This window comes from Staurois parvus, unplaced genomic scaffold (genome assembly GCF_062004578.1).
Source record: "Staurois parvus isolate SC_StPar_1 unplaced genomic scaffold, SC_StPar_1.0 ptg000548l, whole genome shotgun sequence".
In the NCBI taxonomy this organism is placed as follows: Eukaryota; Metazoa; Chordata; class Amphibia; order Anura; family Ranidae; genus Staurois; species Staurois parvus.
The window spans coordinates 3041515-3062356 of record NW_028318344.1 but is presented as its reverse complement, the minus strand read 5'-3'; the positions used below and the strand labels follow the sequence as shown (position 1 = coordinate 3062356).

Here is a 20842-nt window from a genome sequence, read left to right as displayed (position 1 = left end):
GCGATATCGCCACACTGGAGGGGCGTGAATAAAACCAGAGCCGTATCGAAGTCCGAAACTAAATGGGTCTACGAATTAGATACCCTATACCCTAGGGGACATAATATTGAGATCGATATTAACTGCTTTATAGCAAACAACTAACATCCAGTATACCCATTTTTCTCTAGACGCACTTTGTGACTTTTTACTCAGGATTGACAAATATGGACCTTTGTTTACATTTTTTATGGCTATCCTATTTTATTTTTATGCTATTCTATTCACTATTTTATGCTATCCTATTCATTAATTCATGAGCTGATCTTAGCGTATTAATAAGGGTGTTTTTACATTGGAATATATTTCCTTTTTTATTCATTTAAATGCGTATTTTTATGCATATTATTGATTGTTGAATTTTGAGCACCTTTATATGCCATGGGCAAATTAGTGTTTTCTCCGATATCTCACCAAATGGTGATTAATCACTTATCAAGGGGACTTGCAACTCACCATTTTTTCCCCGGGATTATACCACTAATTAGTGGCATTCAGCGTTCCATTTTATATATGGATCGCTGGGTACTAATATGTCCCAGCTATCTTTTTAGTCTCTAAATGCCGGTTTATTGGCATTTTTTGATTAGGATGAATATTGCACATTAGAGTTTTGTACCTTGCTCTTCTAAAAGTATCTTTTTTAATTTCACTGTTAGTATTATTGCACTTTCTCTGACATTTATTTTAATTAATAAGATTTTAATTAATAAGATTTGAGGACCTGGAGCACCCTTTATACCGTGGGTATATTAGTTTATTCCCCTTCTCTGTCACCAAGCTTGGTGCTACATTATTTAGGGAAGTGGTTTGTAGCTATCCTGACTGGATATAAACCAGGATTCCCATATTAATTATCTCCCCTGGGGTCGTGAGCCATCAGTTCTGGCTCAAATGCACTGTTCTATGTGCTCTGTCAGCGGTATGTAATGCATTACAGCTGACAGTTCCAGATATCCACGGCAAAATGGCGCTTAGCCGCGCGCGCATGCGCAGTTGCCCGGTCTCTCCGAAAATGGCGGCGAGTCAGTGCGCATGCGCGACTCCCGTTCTCTGCTATTTGAAGATTCGGCGTCTGTCACAGAGCTGTCAGTATCCCCTCTGATGATGTGCCTTAGCACGAAAGGCCTCAGGAGGAACTGACAGCCTGTGACGCCTTATTGCCGCCCAGACCACGAGGAGGTCTGGCGGCTTCTTCATTCAGGGTCAGTGGTTTTGCTTTTTATCTATGTTATTCATTTATATGTCTGGCCATCTGCCTAGCATCACTACTGATATACCCTGCACTGTTTATTACCAATAAAAGTTATCTTTTGAAATACTACACTATGGGTACTCTCCCACTCTTTGCCCCTTATTGAGGGGTCAGCAGACACCGTTTTCCACTTCATCCAGAGGAGGGAAGCCTTCACCTGGAGTCTGTATCCGGCCGATCTATCCCGATCCTTGGGAGGTTCTGTGAGCCCAGCTGACCATCGCATGATAACACCCCTTCCTGAGGGAGATCGATACTCTGCAGAATTGATTAAACATATGCGCATTTCCTATGCGCGGTCGGTGAGTGCGCACTTCTGCCATTTGTTCCGGATTTCTCATAAGCTCCTAAAACATTGCCTCCTCTGCCACTCCTCTGCATGTTGTCTGACATACTCTTTAATTCAACGATTCTGTGTCCCTGAGTAACAATTCTGTGTCCCTGAGTACCAATTCTGTGTCTGTCCCTGAGTAACAATTCTGTGTCCCTGAGTAACAATTCTGTGTCCCTGAGTAACAATTCTGTGTCCCTCAGTAACAATTCTGTGTCCCTGAGTAACAATTCTGTGTCCCTCAGTAACAATTCTGTGTCCCTCAGTAACAATTCTGTGTCTGTCCCTGAGTAACAATTCTGTGTCTGTCCCTGAGTAACAATTCTGTGTCCCTCAGTAACAATTCTGTGTCCCTCAGTAACAATTCTGTGTCTGTCCCTGAGTAACAATTCTGTGTCCCTGAGTAACAATTCTGTGTCCCTGAGTAACAATTCTGTGTCCCTCAGTAACAATTCTGTGTCCCTCAGTAACAATTCTGTGTCCCTCAGTAACAATTCTGTGTCTGTCCCTAAGTAACAATTCTGTGTCCCTGAGTAACAATTCTGTGTCCCTCAGTAACAATTCTGTGTCCCTGAGTAACAATTCTGTGTCCCTCAGTAACAATTCTGTGTCTGTCCCTGAGTAACAATTCTGTGTCCCTCAGTAACAATTCTGTGTCCCTCAGTAACAATTCTGTGTCCCTGAGTAACAATTCTGTGTCCCTCAGTAACAATTCTGTGTCCCTCAGTAACAATTCTGTGTCCCTCAGTAACAATTCTGTGTCTGTCCCTGAGTAACAATTCTGTATCCCTCAGTAACAATTCTGTGTCCCTCAGTAACAATTCTGTGTCCCTCAGTAACAATTCTGTGTCTGTCCCTGAGTAACAATTCTGTGTCCCTCAGTAACAATTCTGTGTCCCTCAGTAAAAATTCTGTGTCCCTCAGTAACAATTCTGTGTCTGTCCCTAAGTAACAATTCTGTGTCCCTGAGTAACAATTCTGTGTCCCTCAGTAACAATTCTGTGTCCCTGAGTAACAATTCTGTGTCCCTCAGTAACAATTCTGTGTCTGTCCCTGAGTAACAATTCTGTGTCCCTCAGTAACAATTCTGTGTCCCTCAGTAATAATTCTGTGTCTGTCCCTGAGTAACAATTCTGTGTCCCTGAGTAACAATTCTGTGTCCCTCAGTAACAATTCTGTGTCCCTCAGTAACAATTCTGTGTCTGTCCCTAAGTAACAATTCTGTGTCCCTCAGTAACAATTCTGTGTCCCTCAGTAACAATTCTGTGTCCCTCAGTAACAATTCTGTGTCTGTCCCTAAGTAACAATTCTGTGTCCCTGAGTAACAATTCTGTGTCCCTCAGTAACAATTCTGTGTCCCTGAGTAACAATTCTGTGTCCCTCAGTAACAATTCTGTGTCTGTCCCTGAGTAACAATTCTGTGTCCCTCAGTAACAATTCTGTGTCCCTCAGTAATAATTCTGTGTCTGTCCCTGAGTAACAATTCTGTGTCCCTGAGTAACAATTCTGTGTCCCTCAGTAACAATTCTGTGTCCCTCAGTAACAATTCTGTGTCTGTCCCTAAGTAACAATTCTGTGTCCCTCAGTAACAATTCTGTGTCCCTCAGTAACAATTCTGTGTCCCTCAGTAACAATTCTGTGTCCCTCAGTAACAATTCTGTGTCTGTCCCTGAGTAACAATTCTGTGTCCCAGAGTAACAATTCTGTGTCCCTGAGTAACAATTCTGTGTCCCTCAGTAACAATTCTGTGTCCCTCAGTAACAATTCTATGTCCCTCAGTAACAATTCTGTGTCTGTCCCTGAGTAACAATTCTGTGTCCCTCAGTAACAATTCTGTGTCCCTCAGTAACAATTCTGTGTCTGTCCCTCAGTAACAATTCTGTGTCCCTCAGTAACAATTCTGTGTCCCTCAGTAACAATTCTGTGTCCCTCAGTAACAATTCTGTGTCCCTCCCTGAGTAACAATTCTGTGTCTGTCCCTGAGTAACAATTCTGTGTCTGTCCCTGAGTAACAATTCTGTGTCTGTCCCTGAGTAACAATTCTGTGTCCCTCAGTAACAATTCTGTGTCCCTCAGTAACAATTCTGTGTCCCTCAGTAACAATTCTGTGTCTGTCCCTGAGTAACAATTCTGTGTCTGTCCCTGAGTAACAATTCTGTGTCTGTCCCGGAGTAACAATTCTGTGTCTGTCCCTGAGTAACAATTCTGTGTCACTCAGTAACAATTCTGTGTCCCTCAGTAACAATTCTGTGTCCCTCAGTAACATTTCTGTGTCCCTCAGTAACAATTCTGTGTCTGTCCCTGAGTAACAATTCTGTGTCCCTCAGTAACAATTCTGTGTCCCTCAGTAACAATTCTGTGTCTGTCCCTGAGTAACAATTCTGTGTCTGTCCCTGAGTAACAATTCTGTGTCCCTCAGTAACAATTCTGTGTCCCTCAGTAACAATTCTGTGTCTGTCCCTGAGTAACAATTCTGTGTCTGTCCCTGAGTAACAATTCTGTGTCCCTCAGTAACAATTCTGTGTCCCTCAGTAACAATTCTGTGTCTGTCCCTGAGTAACAATTCTGTGTCTGTCCCTGAGTAACAATTCTGTGTCTGTCCTTGAGTAACAATTTTGTGTCCCTCAGTAACAATTCTGTGTCCCTCAGTAACAATTCTTTGTCTGTCCCTGAGTAACAATTCTGTGTCCCTCAGTAACAATTCTGTGTCCCTCAGTAACAATTCTGTGTCCCTCAGTAACAATTCTGTGTCTGTCCCTGAGTAGCAATTCTGTGTCTGTCCCTGAGTAACAATTCTGTGTCTGTCCCTGAGTAACAATTCTGTGTCCCTCAGTAACAATTCTGTGTCCCTCAGTAACAATTCTGTGTCCCTGAGTAACAATTCTGTGTCTGTCCCTGAGTAACAATTCTGTGTCTGTCCCTGAGTAACAATTCTGTGTCCCTCAGTAACAATTCTGTGTCCCTCAGTAACAATTCTGTGTCTGTCCCTGAGTAACAATTCTGTGTCTGTCCCTGAGTAACAATTCTGTGTCTGTCCCTGAGTAACAATTCTGTGTCCCTCAGTAACAATTCTGTGTCCCTCAGTAACAATTCTGTGTCCCTAAGTAACGTTTCTGTGTCCCTAAGTAACGATTCTGTGGCCCTAAGTAACGTTTCTGTGGCCCTAAGTAACGTTTCTGTGGCCCTAAGTAACGTTTCTGTGGCCCTAAGTAACGTTTCTGTGTCCCTAACTCTCTCCATCAATACAGCCAGGTCTGCCTCTCTTGAATGACTGGAGGCAAATGGAGAATTCTAAAATGGCCGCAATTTATAGCTCGACCATTACACAGTGCTGGCTGGCTGGCTGCTGATTGGCTAATGCGATCACATGTCATGAATGAATGCATTATGGGTCAGCGCGCCTTGTCTGCGCGCCTTCCCAGAGATCCCCGCTCCGTCGCCACACATGTCGCCACCATTTTTGGAAAAATTTCGAATCCGAAGTCTGCTTATTTTCGGATTCGTCGCGAATCTAAATTTTCCTGATATTCAAAACGAATTCCACTTCGCCAAGTTCGATTCGCTCATCTCTAAATATAACAGTAAGCTATCTTTGTCAATAGAAGATACTAGTGATTGCACTTTTATTGTACCATCACAAGAGGGCAGAACTACTTCTTGTGATAATAGGAAGACACAGAAGTAGGAACTAGAAGTCTAACACTTTGTTTCCTACAGGCCAGTGATTACAGTGAACATATCCAGTCACATGTAATTAAGGGTTTTCTGTGTTTGTTACAGGTAAGCAGGAGGCTGTTTAACATGATAAATAGGACAAAATGACTTAACATGCCCTGGTGGTTAGTAAATGTCGCTGTTACTATTATACAATCAGATTACTTGTAACATAAATGTGAATATATATTGCAGCTATGTGATTTGGCGCTAAGATACAGGGAATGTGATTTCTCTATTGTAATACGCTATTGTTATGCAGAATAGGTCACTAGCATATCTGCAGAGGTCTAGATATTCAGTATTGCAATTAAAGATGTTTATTAATGTATATGAAAATACTTATTAATGTATATGGAAATATTTAGTAATGTATAGAGGACAGTTATTACAGTGAACATATCCAGTCACATGTAATTAAGGGTTTTCTGTGTTTGTTACAGCCATTCCTAATAAAACACTTCTGGTTTCACCCGACCCATCCTTCGCACAGTTGAATTATTTACCGTATGTGCAACACAGTCATGTTGCAACAGGAAGGGGTCTATCCCCAAACTGTTCCCACATAGTTGGGAGCATGAAATTGTCCAAATTGTCTTGGTATGCTGACACCTTAAGAGTTCCCCTCACTGGAACTAAGGGGCCAAAGCCCAACCCCTGAAAAACAACCCCACACCATAATCCCCCCCCCTCCACCAAACTTTACATGTTGCACAGTGCAGTTAGGCAAGTACTGTTCTGGCAAACACCAAACACAGACATGTCCATCGGATTGTCCGACAGAAGCGTGATTTGTCACTCCAGAGGACACGTCTCCACTGCTCTAGAGTCCAGTGGCGGTGTGCTTTACACCACTGCATCCAACACTTTGCATTGCACTTGGTGATGTAAGACTTGGATGCAGCTGCTCGGCCATGGGAACCCATTCTATGAAGCTCTCTATGCACTGTTGTTGTGCCAATCTGAAGGCCACATGAAGTGTTCAGGTCTTTTGCTATTGATTCTGTGGACAGTTGGCGACTTCTGTGCACTGTGCACTTTACCATGTGCTGGCCCCACTTTGTCATTTTACGTGGCCTAACAACAGCAACTCAGCCACGAAGTGGTAGGCCTTGAAAAATGACAGAGTGGGCAGGGGCATATTTACCACCACGAGGCAAACAACGCATTTGCCTAGGGTGGCATTTTTAAAGGGGGGCGGCACTGCCCTCCCCCTCCGTAAGCAGAGACTCATGTAGCAGGTGACCAGGGCTGGCGCCAGGGCCAATCATCAGGGACAGTGGAGAGTCCACCTGAATGGAGATAGGGCAGGTTGCCACGCGAGGAGTGATCATCTGATAGCAGACAGCTGACCATGGCAGGGAGCAAGGAGAGCTCACATACACACATTGGTGAAGTGCGGAAACTCCAGCACACAATATCTGCTGATCTCTCCCCGATCCTTTGCTTATACCTCCGCTGACAACCACTCACCTGTCACTTGTCCTCCACTCCTCTCCCTCTGGGTGATTGGTGATTTTTTCCGCCCATGGCCACCCCATGCTCTAGCCCCACCCCACCTCCCTCGGGGTCTGCTTGCAGCAAGATCACCAAGGGCACAGCACAGCTCCTATGACAGGAGTTTAAGAAGCTGCGGCTGGAGGAGTGGATCCTGGCAGATCATCTTTCTCTGACTGCCAGGTGAGGGAAACAATCATACAACCTCTCTCTCCTTCCCTCTCTACCTCTCTCTCTTCCTCCCTCCCTCTCCCCTCTCTCTTCCTCCCTCCCTCTCCCCTCTCTTCCTCCCTCCCTCTCCCCTCTCTCTTCTTCCCTCCCTCTCTCTCTACCCTCTCTCAGCCTCCCTCTCTCTCACCCTCTCTCTCTGTCTTTTTTCATTCTTCTTATTCAGTAGGTGACAATTTTGGCAGCATTGGCCAATGTCTGTAGTAGGCATATCAATGCATAAACTGCTTGAAACAGAACAGTTTCTGTAACCTTTTAAGTGACTGATACGCTTGCTTTCAATTACCTGATTTGGGATAGGTGACATTGAAGATATCATCATCCAAAACTTTGAATTCATTTTCCACATAACTGAGACTCTTTTCCGAATGAACGGTATTGGCAAATCTGACTCCTTTGTAGTCAAAATGCTCAAATGACATGTCTACCTGTAATGAGATGTAAGCAAAAAAATATGTTATAAATGAACAAAACCTATGACACAATCTAGTACTAACTGCTCAGTAATGACTACACTAGTGACATTGAGATTAGATAAAACTGATCCACTGCTCACAAAGGTCTCAAAAGATATAGTCATCTCTCATTTGGTCAAAGTTCAGTGGTCAGAGTAAGTTTTAAAGTGTTTGTCTAAGCAAAAACACTCAGCACATCTCTCCAATACAAGCACATTTTCATGTTTTGTCCCACGAAATGCTGTATGAACATCAGAAGTACTTGTTGCTCACAAACATTTTCCTTCATGTTGTAAGATCTCTAATTATTGAAGGCTTTACCTTTTTCTACAAAGAAATGCCACAGCAATATCACCCAGGTTAAAAGCTAAATAAAATGACCCTGTCAACTCAAGCATTTGACCATCTAATGAGTTAAATGCTTGCTTTCTCCACTGGCCAATGTGGTTCCTCAAACTGTCTTGTACCTCTTGTACATCTTGTAGTTATGTATGTTGGAGGAACCACAGCACACACCCGACAGTCAAAGTTTGGCGTGACTGAGAAGCAGAGAAGTGCCATCTTTTTCTTACATGGGCCACTGGAAAGGTAAGTAAATAAACTATTTCTGATAGGACTCTCGATACCTACAGAAAACTAGCTAAAGCTGAACAATATCATTTAATGTATTCTTAAATGTAAGCCTCTGAGCTATGCCTGGTCTCAGCCTATTGCAGTCCCTGTAGAACAGGGCTGAGAGTTTAGGGGAGATAGCAATAGAAGAAGCAAATAAGTTAATGTGCTGTCAAGAAGCATGCTAATAGGAGGAGAGAACATTGAAAGGAGTCATCACTATGCTAATTCTCCCTTCTCTTTTCCATCACAGGCTGGTCCACAAAATCCAGAACTCAGAGGAAGTGGGTTGAATGTTGCTGGTCACCAGACTGAGGATATCTAGTGGCAGAAAAAAGTACAGGAGGATCTCTAGATTAAAGGCAAATATTGCAACAAAACCTGGTTTTGGTATTTATCTTTTATTTATTTAATTCTATTTTTTTGTTGTTAATTTGTATGGAGTTTTTTTGTAAGAATTAACAAACAAATGTATGGCACAATTGTTGGTGATCTCCCAACAAGTTCAGTGTAACTGTTGATATTAGCTGTCAAGTGCATGCATTGTCCCATTTGTTGTCTGACATTATGTAACTCTCAGCTTCCTTTAAAGGCACTTATATGATCTGTACAAAATGTGCCGAATGTGCCTAAAGTGGTTATAAAGTCAAAACACTTTTTACCTTAATGTATGCCTTGCATTAGGGTAAAAAAACACCCCACTACTTGTTACCTCTCCCCAAATAAAAATCAAAACAAAAACACCACAACTTACCTGACTCCTCCACAGACCCAGCGCTGTCCTGTCTGCAGTGCCACAGAGCAGGTAAGGATAACATCTTTTTTATTTTAACAACAATAAAAATTAGCATTTAATATCACTTTAAAGGAGAAGTATGGCCAAAGCTATTTTGGCTCTACATCTTCTGTGAGTCACAGGAATGTAGGAGGTTTATACTCCTTTGATCCAGATTCAGTCGAGAGCAGACTAAGCATCACAGAGCCGGTCCAAACTCTGCAGGGATTACAACATTAATATCAGGATCCACCCAGATGCCTGCTGGCAGTTGGCTCAACCTCTCAGTGCGTTGCTGAGAACCTGAGCCAGCCACTCACTCCCTTTCAACAGCCTGGCACTCCAGTGAGGGGCAGAGCAGAGAGCTGGTTACTGACAATCATCGCTCTCTGCTCAGTGAAGACTGATAACTGAGCAATGAGCAGTCATTTGATCGCTCACTTCTCAAACTTAGAGGGGGGAAGCTGCAGCAGTGGCTCATCTACGTGAATATACAGGTTTGTTTTTTTCCTATCCCACAATTCTCTTTTAACACATTACATAAAAATCATATGCTGAAATGCTGGATGAAGCTACAGTGGGGAAAATTATTTGATCCCCTGCAGATTTTGTAAGTTTGTCCACTTACAAAGAAATGGTCTATAATTTTAATATAATTATATATTTTAAATTTTTATCATAGGTGTATTTTAAGTGATAGAGACAGAGTATAAACCAAAAATCCAGAAAAAAAAATCACACAATACAAATGTTATAAATTGAGTTGCAGTTCAGTGAGTAAAATAAGTATTCGATCCCCTACCAACCAACAATAATTCTGGCTTCCACAGACTGGCTTTGTGCTCATGTGGCACACAGATTAGTCCTGTCAATTTAAGAAGGTGCCCCTAATAACAACTCATTATGTGTATCTGTCCACAGAATCTCTTTCTGCTATTCAAACCACACCAAGACCAAAGAGCTGTTAAAAGGACATCAGGGGCAGGACTGTAGACCTGCACAAGAGACCTGCACAAGGCTGGAATGGGCTACAAGGTCATCAGGAAGAAACTTGCTGAGAAGAAGACAACTGTTGGAGTGATTATTCACAATGGAAGAAATACAAAATAACCATCAATCACCCTCTGGCTGGAGCTCCATGCAAGGTTTCACCTCAGGGGGTAGGGATGATCATGAGAAAAGTGAGGGATCAGCTTAGAACTACACGGGAGGAGCTTGTGAATGATCTGAAGGCAGTTGGGACCAAAGTCACCAAACAAACCACTGGTAACACAACAAACCACCATGGATTGAAATCATGCAGTGCCTACAAGGTCCCCCTCAAGAAGACACATATACAGGCCCATCTGAAGTTTGCCAATGAACATCTAAATGATTCAGAGAAGGATTAGGAGAATGTGCTGTGGTCAGATGAGACCAGAATTGAGATCTTTGGAATTAACTCGACTCGCCATGTTTGGAGGAAGAAAAATGTTGACTATGACCTGAAGAACACCATCCCTACAGTTAAGCACAGAGTTGGAAACATTATGCTTTGGGTCTGCTTCTCTGCTAAAGGTACAGGCTGCATTTGCCGCATTGATGGTCCAATGGACGGGGCCATGTATTGTAAAATCTTGGATGAGAATCTTCTTCCTTCCGCTAGAACACTGAAGATGGGTCTTCCAGAATGACAATGACCCAAAAAATACCACCAAGGCAACAAAGGAGTGGCTCAAGAAGAAGCAAATTAAGGTCATGGAGTGGTCTATCCAGTCTCCAGACCTTAATCCTATAGAAAACGTATGGAGGGAGCTGAAATTTCAAGTTGCCAAGTGACAGCCAAGAAACCTTAAGGATTTGGAGAAGATCTGTAAAGAAGAGTGGACCAAAATCCCTCCTGTGATGTGTGAAAACCTGGTAACCAATTACAAGAAACATCTTACCTCAGTGCTTGCCAATAAGGGTTTTTCCACCAAGTACTAAGTCATGTTTTGCTTGGGGATCAAATACTTATTTTACTCACTGAACTGCAACTCAGTTTATAACATTTGTATCATGTGTTTTTATGGATTTTTGGTTGATATTCTGTCTCTATTTAAAATACACCTACAGTGGATATAAAAAGTCTACACAGTTAAAATGTCAGGTTTCTGTGATGTAAAAAAATGAGACAAAGATAAATCATTTCAGAACTTTTTCCACCTTTAATGTAACCTATAAACTGTACAACTCAGTTGAACAACAAACTGAAATCTTATAGGTGGAGGAAAGTAAAAATAAAAAACTAAAGTAATATGGTAGCATAAGTGTGCTCACCCTTAAACTAATACTTTGTTGAAGCACCTTTTGATTTTATTATAGCACTCTTTTTGGGTATGAGTTTATCAGCATGGCACATCTTGACTTGGCAATATTTGCCCACTCTTCCTTGCAAAAACACTTCAAATTTGTCAGATTGCGAGGGCATCTCCTGTGCACAGCCCTCTTCAGATAACAACACAGATTTTTGATCGGATTCAGGTCTGGCTGGGCCATTCCAAAACTTTAATCTTCTTCTGGTGAAGCCATACCTTTGTTGATTTGGATGTATGCTTTGGGTCTTTGTCATGCTGAAAGATGAACTTCCTCTTCATGTTCAGCTTTCTAGCAAAAGCCTGAAGGCTTTGTGCCAATATTGACTGATATTTGGAACTGTTCATAATTCCCTCTACCTTGACTAAGGCCCCAGTTCCAGCTGAAGAAAAACAGCCCCAAAGCATGATGCTGCCACCACCATGCTTCACTGTGGGTATGGTGTTACATAGTTAGTCTGGCTGAAAAAAGACAAAAGTTCATGCAGTTGAACCATTAAATAAAAAAAAAGTTATAATCCTATACCTACAGTTGATCCAGGGGAAGGCAAAAAACCCAGCAAAGCATGATCCAATTTGCTCCTGCAGTGAAAAAAATTCCTTCCTGATCCCCCAAGAGGCAATTGGATGTTCCCTGGATCAACTATACCTATAAATGTTAGTATCCAGTTATATTTTGTGTATCTAGGAAAGGCCTTTTTTAAAGCAATCTAAAGAGCTGGCCAGAACCAACTCTTGAGGGAGTCTATGCCACATTTTCACAGCTCTTGCTGTGAAGAAACCTTTCCATGGTTGGAGATTAAATTTATTTTCATCCAGACATAAAGAGTACCCCCTTGTCCTCTGTGATGACCTCAGGGTGAATAGCTCTACACCGAGTTCACTATATGAACCACTGATATATTTATACACATTGATCATATCCCCCCTTAATCTCCTCTTCTCAAGAGAGAATACATTCAGTTCCTCTAATCTTTCCTCATAGCTGAGCTCCTCCATGCCTCTTATCAGTTTGGTTGCCCTTCTCTGTACTTTCTCCTGTTCCCCAATGTTCTTTTTGTGAATTGGTGCCCAAAACTGAACTGCATATTCCAGATCAGGTCTTACTAATGATTTGTACAGGGGTAAAATGATATATCTCTCTCTGGAGTCTATACCTCTTTTAATACAAGAGAGGTTTTTGCTCGCTATAGAAACCGCAGCTTGGTATTGCATGCCATTATTAAGCTTGTGATCTGCCAGAACTCCCAGATCCTTCTCCACCATTGATTCCCCCAGTTGTACCCCCCCCCAGTATATATGATGCATGCATATTCTTAGCCCCCAAGTGCACCACCTTACATTTATCAACATTAAACCTCATTTGCCACATAGTTGCCCAATTAAACAGTGCTTTGAGGTCAGCTTGTAAGCTGAAGACATCCTGTAAGGACGTTATTCCACGGCACAGCTTGGTGTCATCTGCATCTGTGTTCTTTTGGTGATGTGCAGTGTTTTTTTGCGCCAAACATATATTTTGGAATTATGGCCAAAAAGTTCAACCTTGGTTTCATCAGACCATAACACATTTTCCATATGCTTTTGGGAGACCTCAGATGTGTTTTTTGAAAAATTTATCCAAGCTTGGATGTTTTTCTTTGTAAGAAAAGGCTTCCATCTTGCCACTCCCATAGCCCAGACATATGAAGAATACGAGAGATTGTTATCACATGTACCACACAGCCAGTATGTTGCTGTGGACCTCTTGGCAGCCTAAAAGACCAGTTTTCTTTTCATCAATTTTGGTGGAACATCCAGTTCTTGGTAATGTCCCTGTTGTGTAATATTTTCTCCACTTGATGATGACCATCTTCACTGTGTTCCATGGTATATCTAATGCCTTGGAAATTCTTTTGTACCCTTCACCTGAATGATACTTTTTAACAATAAGATCCCTCTGATGCTTTGGAAGCTCTCTAAGGACCATGGCTTTTGCTGTAGGATGCGACTAAGAAAATGTCAGGAAAGACCTACTAGAACAGCTGAACTTTATTTGGGGTTAATCAGAGGCACTTTAAATGATGGCAGGTGTGTACTGACTCCTATTTAACATGATTTTGAATGTGATTGCCTAATTCTAAATACAGCTACATCCCCAGTTATAAGAGGGTTTGCACACTTATGCAACCACATTATTTTCTTTTTTTATGTAAACCCCCCCCCTAAAAGATTTCAGTTTGTTTTTCAATTGAGTTGTACAGTTTATAGCTCACATTAAAGGTGAAAAAAGTTCTGAAATTATTTATCTTTGTCTCATTTTTTTACATCACAGAAACCTGACATTTTAACAGGAGTGTGTAGACTTTTCATATCCATTGTATGATAGAAATTATAGACCCTTCATTTCTTTGTAAGTGGACAAACTTACAAAATCTGTAGGTGATCAAATCATTTTTTCCCCACTATATACGGCTCCATGCACACTAGGAGCTGCAAAAATGCTGTATAAAAAACGGTCAATATGAGCATTTTTTCCCTTTTATGTTCTGGCATTATGACAGCGTTTAGATGGTTGTTAAGGAGTGGGCCGGCAAGCCGGCCAATGTGTCCTTAACAACTGTTGACTCAAAAAGAAAAATAGAATAGGTCCCCCTCCCCCCTCAATCCATACCAGATCCTTATCTGAGCATGCTGTCTGGCAGACCAGGAAAGGGGGGTGACATTTATTTTTTTTTGGAGGGAGGGGGGTTGGTTTTTGAAAAAGGATTTGTCAAAAAACGGCTCTATATATTTACTCACTTTTAACACTTTTTGGTCAATGCGTAGGGATGTGATGTACTCCATACTTATTCACATAGGCAGGCGAGATCTGGGGGCCCCTTTGTTAAAGGAGGCTTCCAGATTCTGATAAGCCCCCCACCAGCAGACCACCACAACCACTGGCCAGGGTTGTGAGGAAGAGGCCCTTGTCCTCATCAACATGGGGACAAGGCGCTTTAGGGGGAGCCCTAGTACCCCAAAGCACCCTCCCATGTTGAGGGCATGTGGCCTGTATGGTTCAGGAGGGATGGTGCTCGCCCCCCTTCCTCCTTCCTGGCCTGCCAGGCTGCATGCTTGGATAAGGATCTGGTATGGATTTTTAGGGGGATCCCCGCACCATTTTTTTTACAATACCATACCAGACATGAAGGGCCTCATATCAATTTGGGGGTACCCCAACGCTATTTTTTTCTCAAATTTTTATTGCTGGTAATGCTTTTGTTTACATTCAGCTCTCAGTGGAGAACCCTGCTGACAGCTTATAAGTCACCCTTGCCAGCAGCCCGTTCCTTGACAACTAGCTATTTTTCTGTTTATAAAAAGAAAAAAAAAACGTCTCTGAGCAGCGTTTAGGAGCGCTTAACAGCATTTAGGAGCAATCAGCAGGTTTTTTTTGCCTGCAAATTTCTCCCAAAAACGCAAAAAGAAAAAAAGTTTTTTATACTCTTAGAAGCCAAAGCTTGAAAAAACGCTTCTAGCCTACAATAGTGTACATGGACACATATGATAACATAGGGCCAGAAAAAAAACGCTCATTGGTAGCTGCTAGGAGATTAAAAATAAGCGAGCGTGCATGGAGCCTAAAGCAGCCGGAAAAGTTTAAGTCTTTTGTGGTCTTTTTATTTTATCAGAGAAAGAGATCTGAATAGAGCTGAATAAACTCTAGGACAAAGCACACATTGATCTATTCATTGCAGCAAAGAGCAAAGAGCAAGGTCAACACAGAAAAAGTGATTAGTCGATATTATGAAGAAGCTGAATTCCACAAAAGAGTCAAGGGAGTTTATATTGTAAATTTTATTAGCTCATTAAGTAACAAGTTAAGGCTAGAATAGGGAATTTGAACAATGGAAGGCTCTCATTAAGGGCATGTTCACACTATCTCCATTGAACTGCATGGATCAATCCAGGCTTAGCGTAAGGGCACATAGAAAACAATTGTTTTGTAGGTGACCTATTCACACCACAAGGCTGTGTTGAGGTGGGTTGCATAAAAATGCAGACCACAAAAGCCCAGCATTAAGCCTGGAGATAAAAGGATCAACGATCAGCTCTTGAGCTTCTGATGCTTCTACAGATCACTTCATCTGAGCATGCTGTAGACATGTATGCAAGCATTAATCTTCCATGTAATGTTTACAACAGGAGAGTAGTCATGTCACCACACTTTCAGTCAGTATGGAGGACTGGGCAGAGATGATGCAGCTCTCTCCAGCTTCTCACTACAGCAATAGATCAATTTGAAGTGATCTGCTGCTACAGGTACATGGAGGGGGGGTCTGGATCTTGTTTCACTGACCAGATCCGTACACCCCATGAAGAAATAAAAGAGTAAATTGGATTGAGACCTGGAAAATTTGGAGGCCAGGTCAACACCTCAATTTTATTGTGTTCCTCAAACCATTCTTGAATAATATTTTCAGTTTAACAGGGTTCCTGCTGAAAGAGGCCATCAGGGAATACCATTTTCATGAAGGGGTGTATTTGGTCAGTAAAAATGTTTAGGTAGGTGGGTTCAAGGTTCCCCAACAGAACATTGGCCACAGCATGATACTACCTCCACCTGCTTGTCTTCTACACATACTGCATCCTGGTGCCATCTTTTGTCAAGGTAAGCAATGCACATGCACTCAGCCATCCACATGATGTAAAAGAAAATGTGAATTTTCAGACCAGGCCACCTTCTTCTATTGCTCCGTGGTCCAGTTCTGATGCTTGCATACCCATTGTAGGCGCTATTGGCTGTGGATACGAGTAATCATGGTCACCCTGATCGGTCTATGTAGCCCCATACACAAATGTTTTGCTTTCAAAGCATCAACTTCATGGACAACATGTTTATTTACTGCTTTATATATGGCACTGACTTTCAGATGACAATATAATGAGACAATCAATGTTATTCACCTAGCCTGTCAGTGGTTATACAGTTATAATTGAACAGTGGTGTATATATAGAGTGTTTGTGTGTAGATACACAGTATATATGCAGAGACCTTAGCCTTCTCTCTCTCTTGCATATATACAGTGGGGATCGAAAGTTTGGGCACCCCAGCTAAAAATTTGTATTAATGTGCATAAAGAAACCAAGGAAAGATGGAAAAATCTCCAAAAGGCATCAAATTACAGATTAGACATTCTTATAATATGTCAACAAAAGTTAGATTTTATTTCCATCATTTACACTTTCAAAATAACAGAAAACAAAAAAATGGCGTCTGCAAAAGTTTGGGCACCCTGCAGAGTTAATATCTTGTACTGCCCCCTTTGGCAAGTATCACAGCTTGTAAACGCTTTTTGTAGCCAGCCAAGAGTCTTTCAATTCTTGTTTGAGGTATCTTTGCCCATTCTTCCTTACAAAAGTCTTCCAGTTCTTTGAGATTTCTGGGCTGTCTGTCACGCACTGCTCTTTTAAGGTCTATCCATAGATTTTCAATGATGTTGAGGTCAGGAGATTGTGAAGTCCATGGCAAAACCTTCAGTTTACGCCTCTTGATGTAATCCCCCGTGGATTTCGAGGTGTGTTTAGGATCATTATCCATTTGTAGAAGCCATCCTCTCTTTAACTTCAGCTTTTTCACAGATGGCATCAAGTTACCATCCAAAATTTGCTGAAATTTTATTGAATCCATTTTTCCTTCTACTCGTGAGATGTTCCCTGTGCCACTGGCTGCAACACAACCCCAAAGCATGATTGATCCAACCCCATGCTTAACAGTTGGACAGAGGTTCTTTTCATTAAATTCTGTGCCCCTTCTTCTCCAAACGTACCTTTGCTCATTTCGGCCAAAAAGTTCAATTTTAACCTCATCGGTCCACAGAACTTGTTTCCAAAATGCATCAGGCTTGTCTATATGTTCATTTGCAAAGTTCAAACGATGATTTTTGTGGTGAGGACGTAGAAGAGGTTTTCTTCTGATGACTCTTCCATGAAGACCATATTTGTACAAGTATCTCTTTATAGTGGAATAGTGGACCACAACTCCAGTGTCTGTCAGATCTTTCTGGAGGGATCGTGCAGTCAAACGTGGGTTTTGAATTGTTTTTCTCACAATCCTGCGAGCTGTTCTGTCTGATATTTTTCCTGGTCTTCCAGATCTTGCTTTAACTTCCACTGTTCCTGATGACTGCCATTTCTTAATTACATTCCGAACAGAAGATATTGACATCTGAAAACGCTTTGCTATCTTCTTATAGCCTTCTCCAGCTTTGTGAGCGTCAACTATTTTCAGTTTCAGTCTTCTAGACAACTGCTTAGAAGAACCCATGGTGCTGATTGTTGGGGCAAGGTCAGATGAGTCTGGGCATTTAAAACCTTTGAGATTGACATCACCTGGTCTTCCCAGATGATGATTGAGAACAATCCATGACACTGGCAGGTCTCAGCTTGGCAAAGGGGGCAGTGCATGCTATAAATTCTGCAGGGTGCCCAAACTTTTGCAGACGCCATTTTTTTGTTTTCTGTTATTCTGAAAGTGTAAATGATGGAAATAAAATCTAACTTTTGTTGACATATTATAAGAATGTCTAATCTGTAATTTGATGCCTTTTGGTGATTTTTCCATCTTTCCTTGGCTTCTTTATGCACATTAATACAAATTTTTAGCTGGGGTGCCCAAACGTTCGATCCCCACTGTATATATATATATATATATATATATATATATATATATATTGTGACAGGATGAACGGCGAGGTGATAGAGGGACGCTATGTGTCACCTCGCATATGCTCATACCTGACAGTTTAGGTGGAGTCCACTCCGGGTTTTCAGGGCCACAGTTAAGCAGGTGGGTCCGGACCAGAGTTTGGGCTCCACTGATGACCACCAATAGGTGGTATAAAAAGGGCAGGGCTGGAGCAAGGAGTCGCTCGTGGCCTGGGACTCAGAGAGGTATTCTGAGAGAGCTGTGTGTGTACTATACCTACAAGAAAAGGTTTGCGTTTGTTTTGTTTTTGGTGACAGGGAGAAGCCCTTCACCTCTGAGAGAGGAAACGTCTCCTGTTTAGTTAGTGCCTGGATGGCAAGGGTTTATTTTGATGTTTTGTTTATTTTGATATTTTCTGCAAACCTTTTTAAATAAAACTGACAAACAGTCAGATTTTGACGAAAGCCTGCTGTGCGGTCTACCTTTTTCCCAGGGAAGGAGATCCCCCCACCTGAGCTATCCCCACATATGGTGGATTTGGCGGGCAACTTCCTGAGCAAGTGGGAAGATGGAGGAAATAATAAGAGCCTTGCTGCAGGCCAATGCAGCACAACGGGAGACAAATCGCCAGTTTGCGGAGGCCCAAGAAGCAGACCAAGAGCTCCTTAAGCAGGTGGCCCAACACCTATTAGAATTAAAGAAGGAATCTGCAGATCCGCTGCCAGTGGAGCAGAAAATGGCGCGGGCCAGCTATGTTTTGCAGAAGATGACACCTGCGGATGATGTGGAGGCCTACCTCACAACTTTTGAAAGGGTTGCTGTTCGGGAAGGATGGAAAAAGGAGCAATGGGCAGGACTGCTTGCACCATTTTTGACAGGTGAATCCCAAAAAGCCTATTATGACCTGGAAGCAGGGGATGCCCAGGACTATGAGAAACTGAAGGCTGAGGTCCTTGCCCGCCTGGGTGTCACCATTGCAGTCCGGGCTCAGCGGGTGCATCAGTGGCATTACAGGGCTGACAAACCACCCAGATCTCAGATGTTCGATTTGATACATCTCTCCAAAAAGTGGCTCCAGCCAGAGGTATTGTCAGGCCCTCAGATTGTGGAGCGTGTGGTCATGGACCAATATTTATGTGCACTCCCTGCTACTTTGAGGAAGTGGGTCGGCCGTGGAGACCCTAAATCTGCAAACGAGCTGGTGGAGAGATATGCAGCCGCTGAGGACATTTTTCATTCACCTGGGCAGTACCCCAATGTCACTAGGGGTGGAAAACTATCCGGAAGATCCGGTAAGACTGTTCCATGGGCCAAAGGCTCAGAAAAAAATGATAAGACTATTATTTCAGATAATGAGACTGCAGGCTTAGGACCTAGAGACTGGCCAAATATGTCAGGAAGGTCCCCAAAGCCATTTAGAGGTTTAGGTACTGAACATATCAAATGTTATCGGTGTCATGCGTTGGGTCAATATTGCTGCAAACTGTCCTTTAAATGATGAACCTATGCAATGTGAAAATGCTTATGTAGGAAAACGCATGTCTCTTTTTGCACAGGTGGTATGTACTGCAGCATGGCAGAAACGCATGGAAAAGCAAATGTGTGTGATTGCCATTGATGAAAAGCCAGTAACTGCTCTGCTAGACTCGGGTAGTGTTGTGACCTTGGTTAAGAGTGATTTGGTAAACCCTGCAAGCTTACACCCTAGCACGATTGGGGTTATTTGTATTCATGGTGATACACGTAATTACCAGACTGCTCTGGTGGAGATTGGTACTCCCTGGGGCCCTGTGACCCATTCTGTGGGGGTGGTGCCCTCTCTGCTTCATGAAGCCATAGTGGGGAGAGATTTTCCCCATTTCTGGAAGTTATGGGATAAGGAGGGGAGTCAGGAAGACCGAGCTCCCCCTGCTGGGGAAACGCCGGAAACTTCTGAACTCACTCCTGACCCCTTTGACTTCCGAGTGGAAGTGGAAACTGTGGGTGTGTCCGAGGAAGGCGTAGATCTTGTCCCTTTCTCTGTAATGGCTGGGGAGCAGGAGGAGTTGGATCCAACCCCAGACATTGAGGATATAGAACAAGAGATGATCGCTGGCTCTAGTGAGAGTGGACAGAATGTGGTGCCTGACCTAGAGGTCAGAAAAGAGGATTTTTGTACGGAACAACTGAAAGATTCCACACTTAATAGAGCCCGTGAAAACATTAAAATGATTGATGGGGAACCAGTGGAAAATGATGTAGGGGTGTCTTTTCCCTACATGGCTCTCAAAAATAACTTGCTATATCAAGTGGTAAAGCAAGGGGAGGAGGTGGTAGAACAGTTAGTGGTCCCCAAACCCTTTCGCCGGCTGGTACTGGATTTAGCTCATGGGCATATAATGGGTGGACACTTGGGTGTAGAGAAAACAAAGGAAAGGATAACCCAGAGATTCTTTTGGCCAGGCTTACATGGAGACATCAAAGCGCATTGTGAATCATGCCCGGAATGTCAATATTCTGCGCCCTCACCCCAGTTTTGCAGTCCGCTAGTACCTCTACCCATAATTGAAGTACCGTTTGAAAGAGTGGGCATGGACCTAGTGGGTCCAGTAGTAAAGTCTGCCCGGGGCCATCAGCACATACTGGTTATACTTGACTATGCCACCCGGTATCCTGAAGCCATCCCCTTGCGTAATACCTCTGCTAAAAATATCGCCAAAGAGCTTGTCCGGGTGTTTAGTCGTGTAGGTATTCCAAAGGAGATATTAACGGATCAGGGCACGCCATTTATGTCTAGAGTTATGAAAGAGTTATGCAAATTGTTCAAAATCTCCCATCTCCGTACCTCGGTCTACCACCCCCAAACTGATGGGCTTGTGGAAAGGTTTAACAAGACCCTTAAGAATATGTTAAAAAAGGTGGTGGACAAAGATGGGAGAAATTGGGATTTTTTGCT

The 20842-nt window shown here is 42.6% G+C and overlaps 1 protein-coding gene across 2 annotated transcripts in view; it reads right to left on the bottom strand.

Moving 5' to 3' along the window:
* Positions 1 to 20842, bottom strand: part of LOC149451125 (sulfotransferase 2B1-like) — a 120632-nt gene that overhangs the window by 63328 nt on the left and 36462 nt on the right. For both annotated transcript variants that reach the window (XM_089690964.1, XM_089690965.1), the window contains exon 2: positions 7351 to 7492. In XM_089690964.1, coding sequence (XP_089547090.1) covers positions 7351 to 7486 — 136 coding nt within the window. In that variant the 5' untranslated portion in view covers positions 7487 to 7492. The remainder of the gene's footprint in view (positions 1 to 7350; positions 7493 to 20842) is intronic.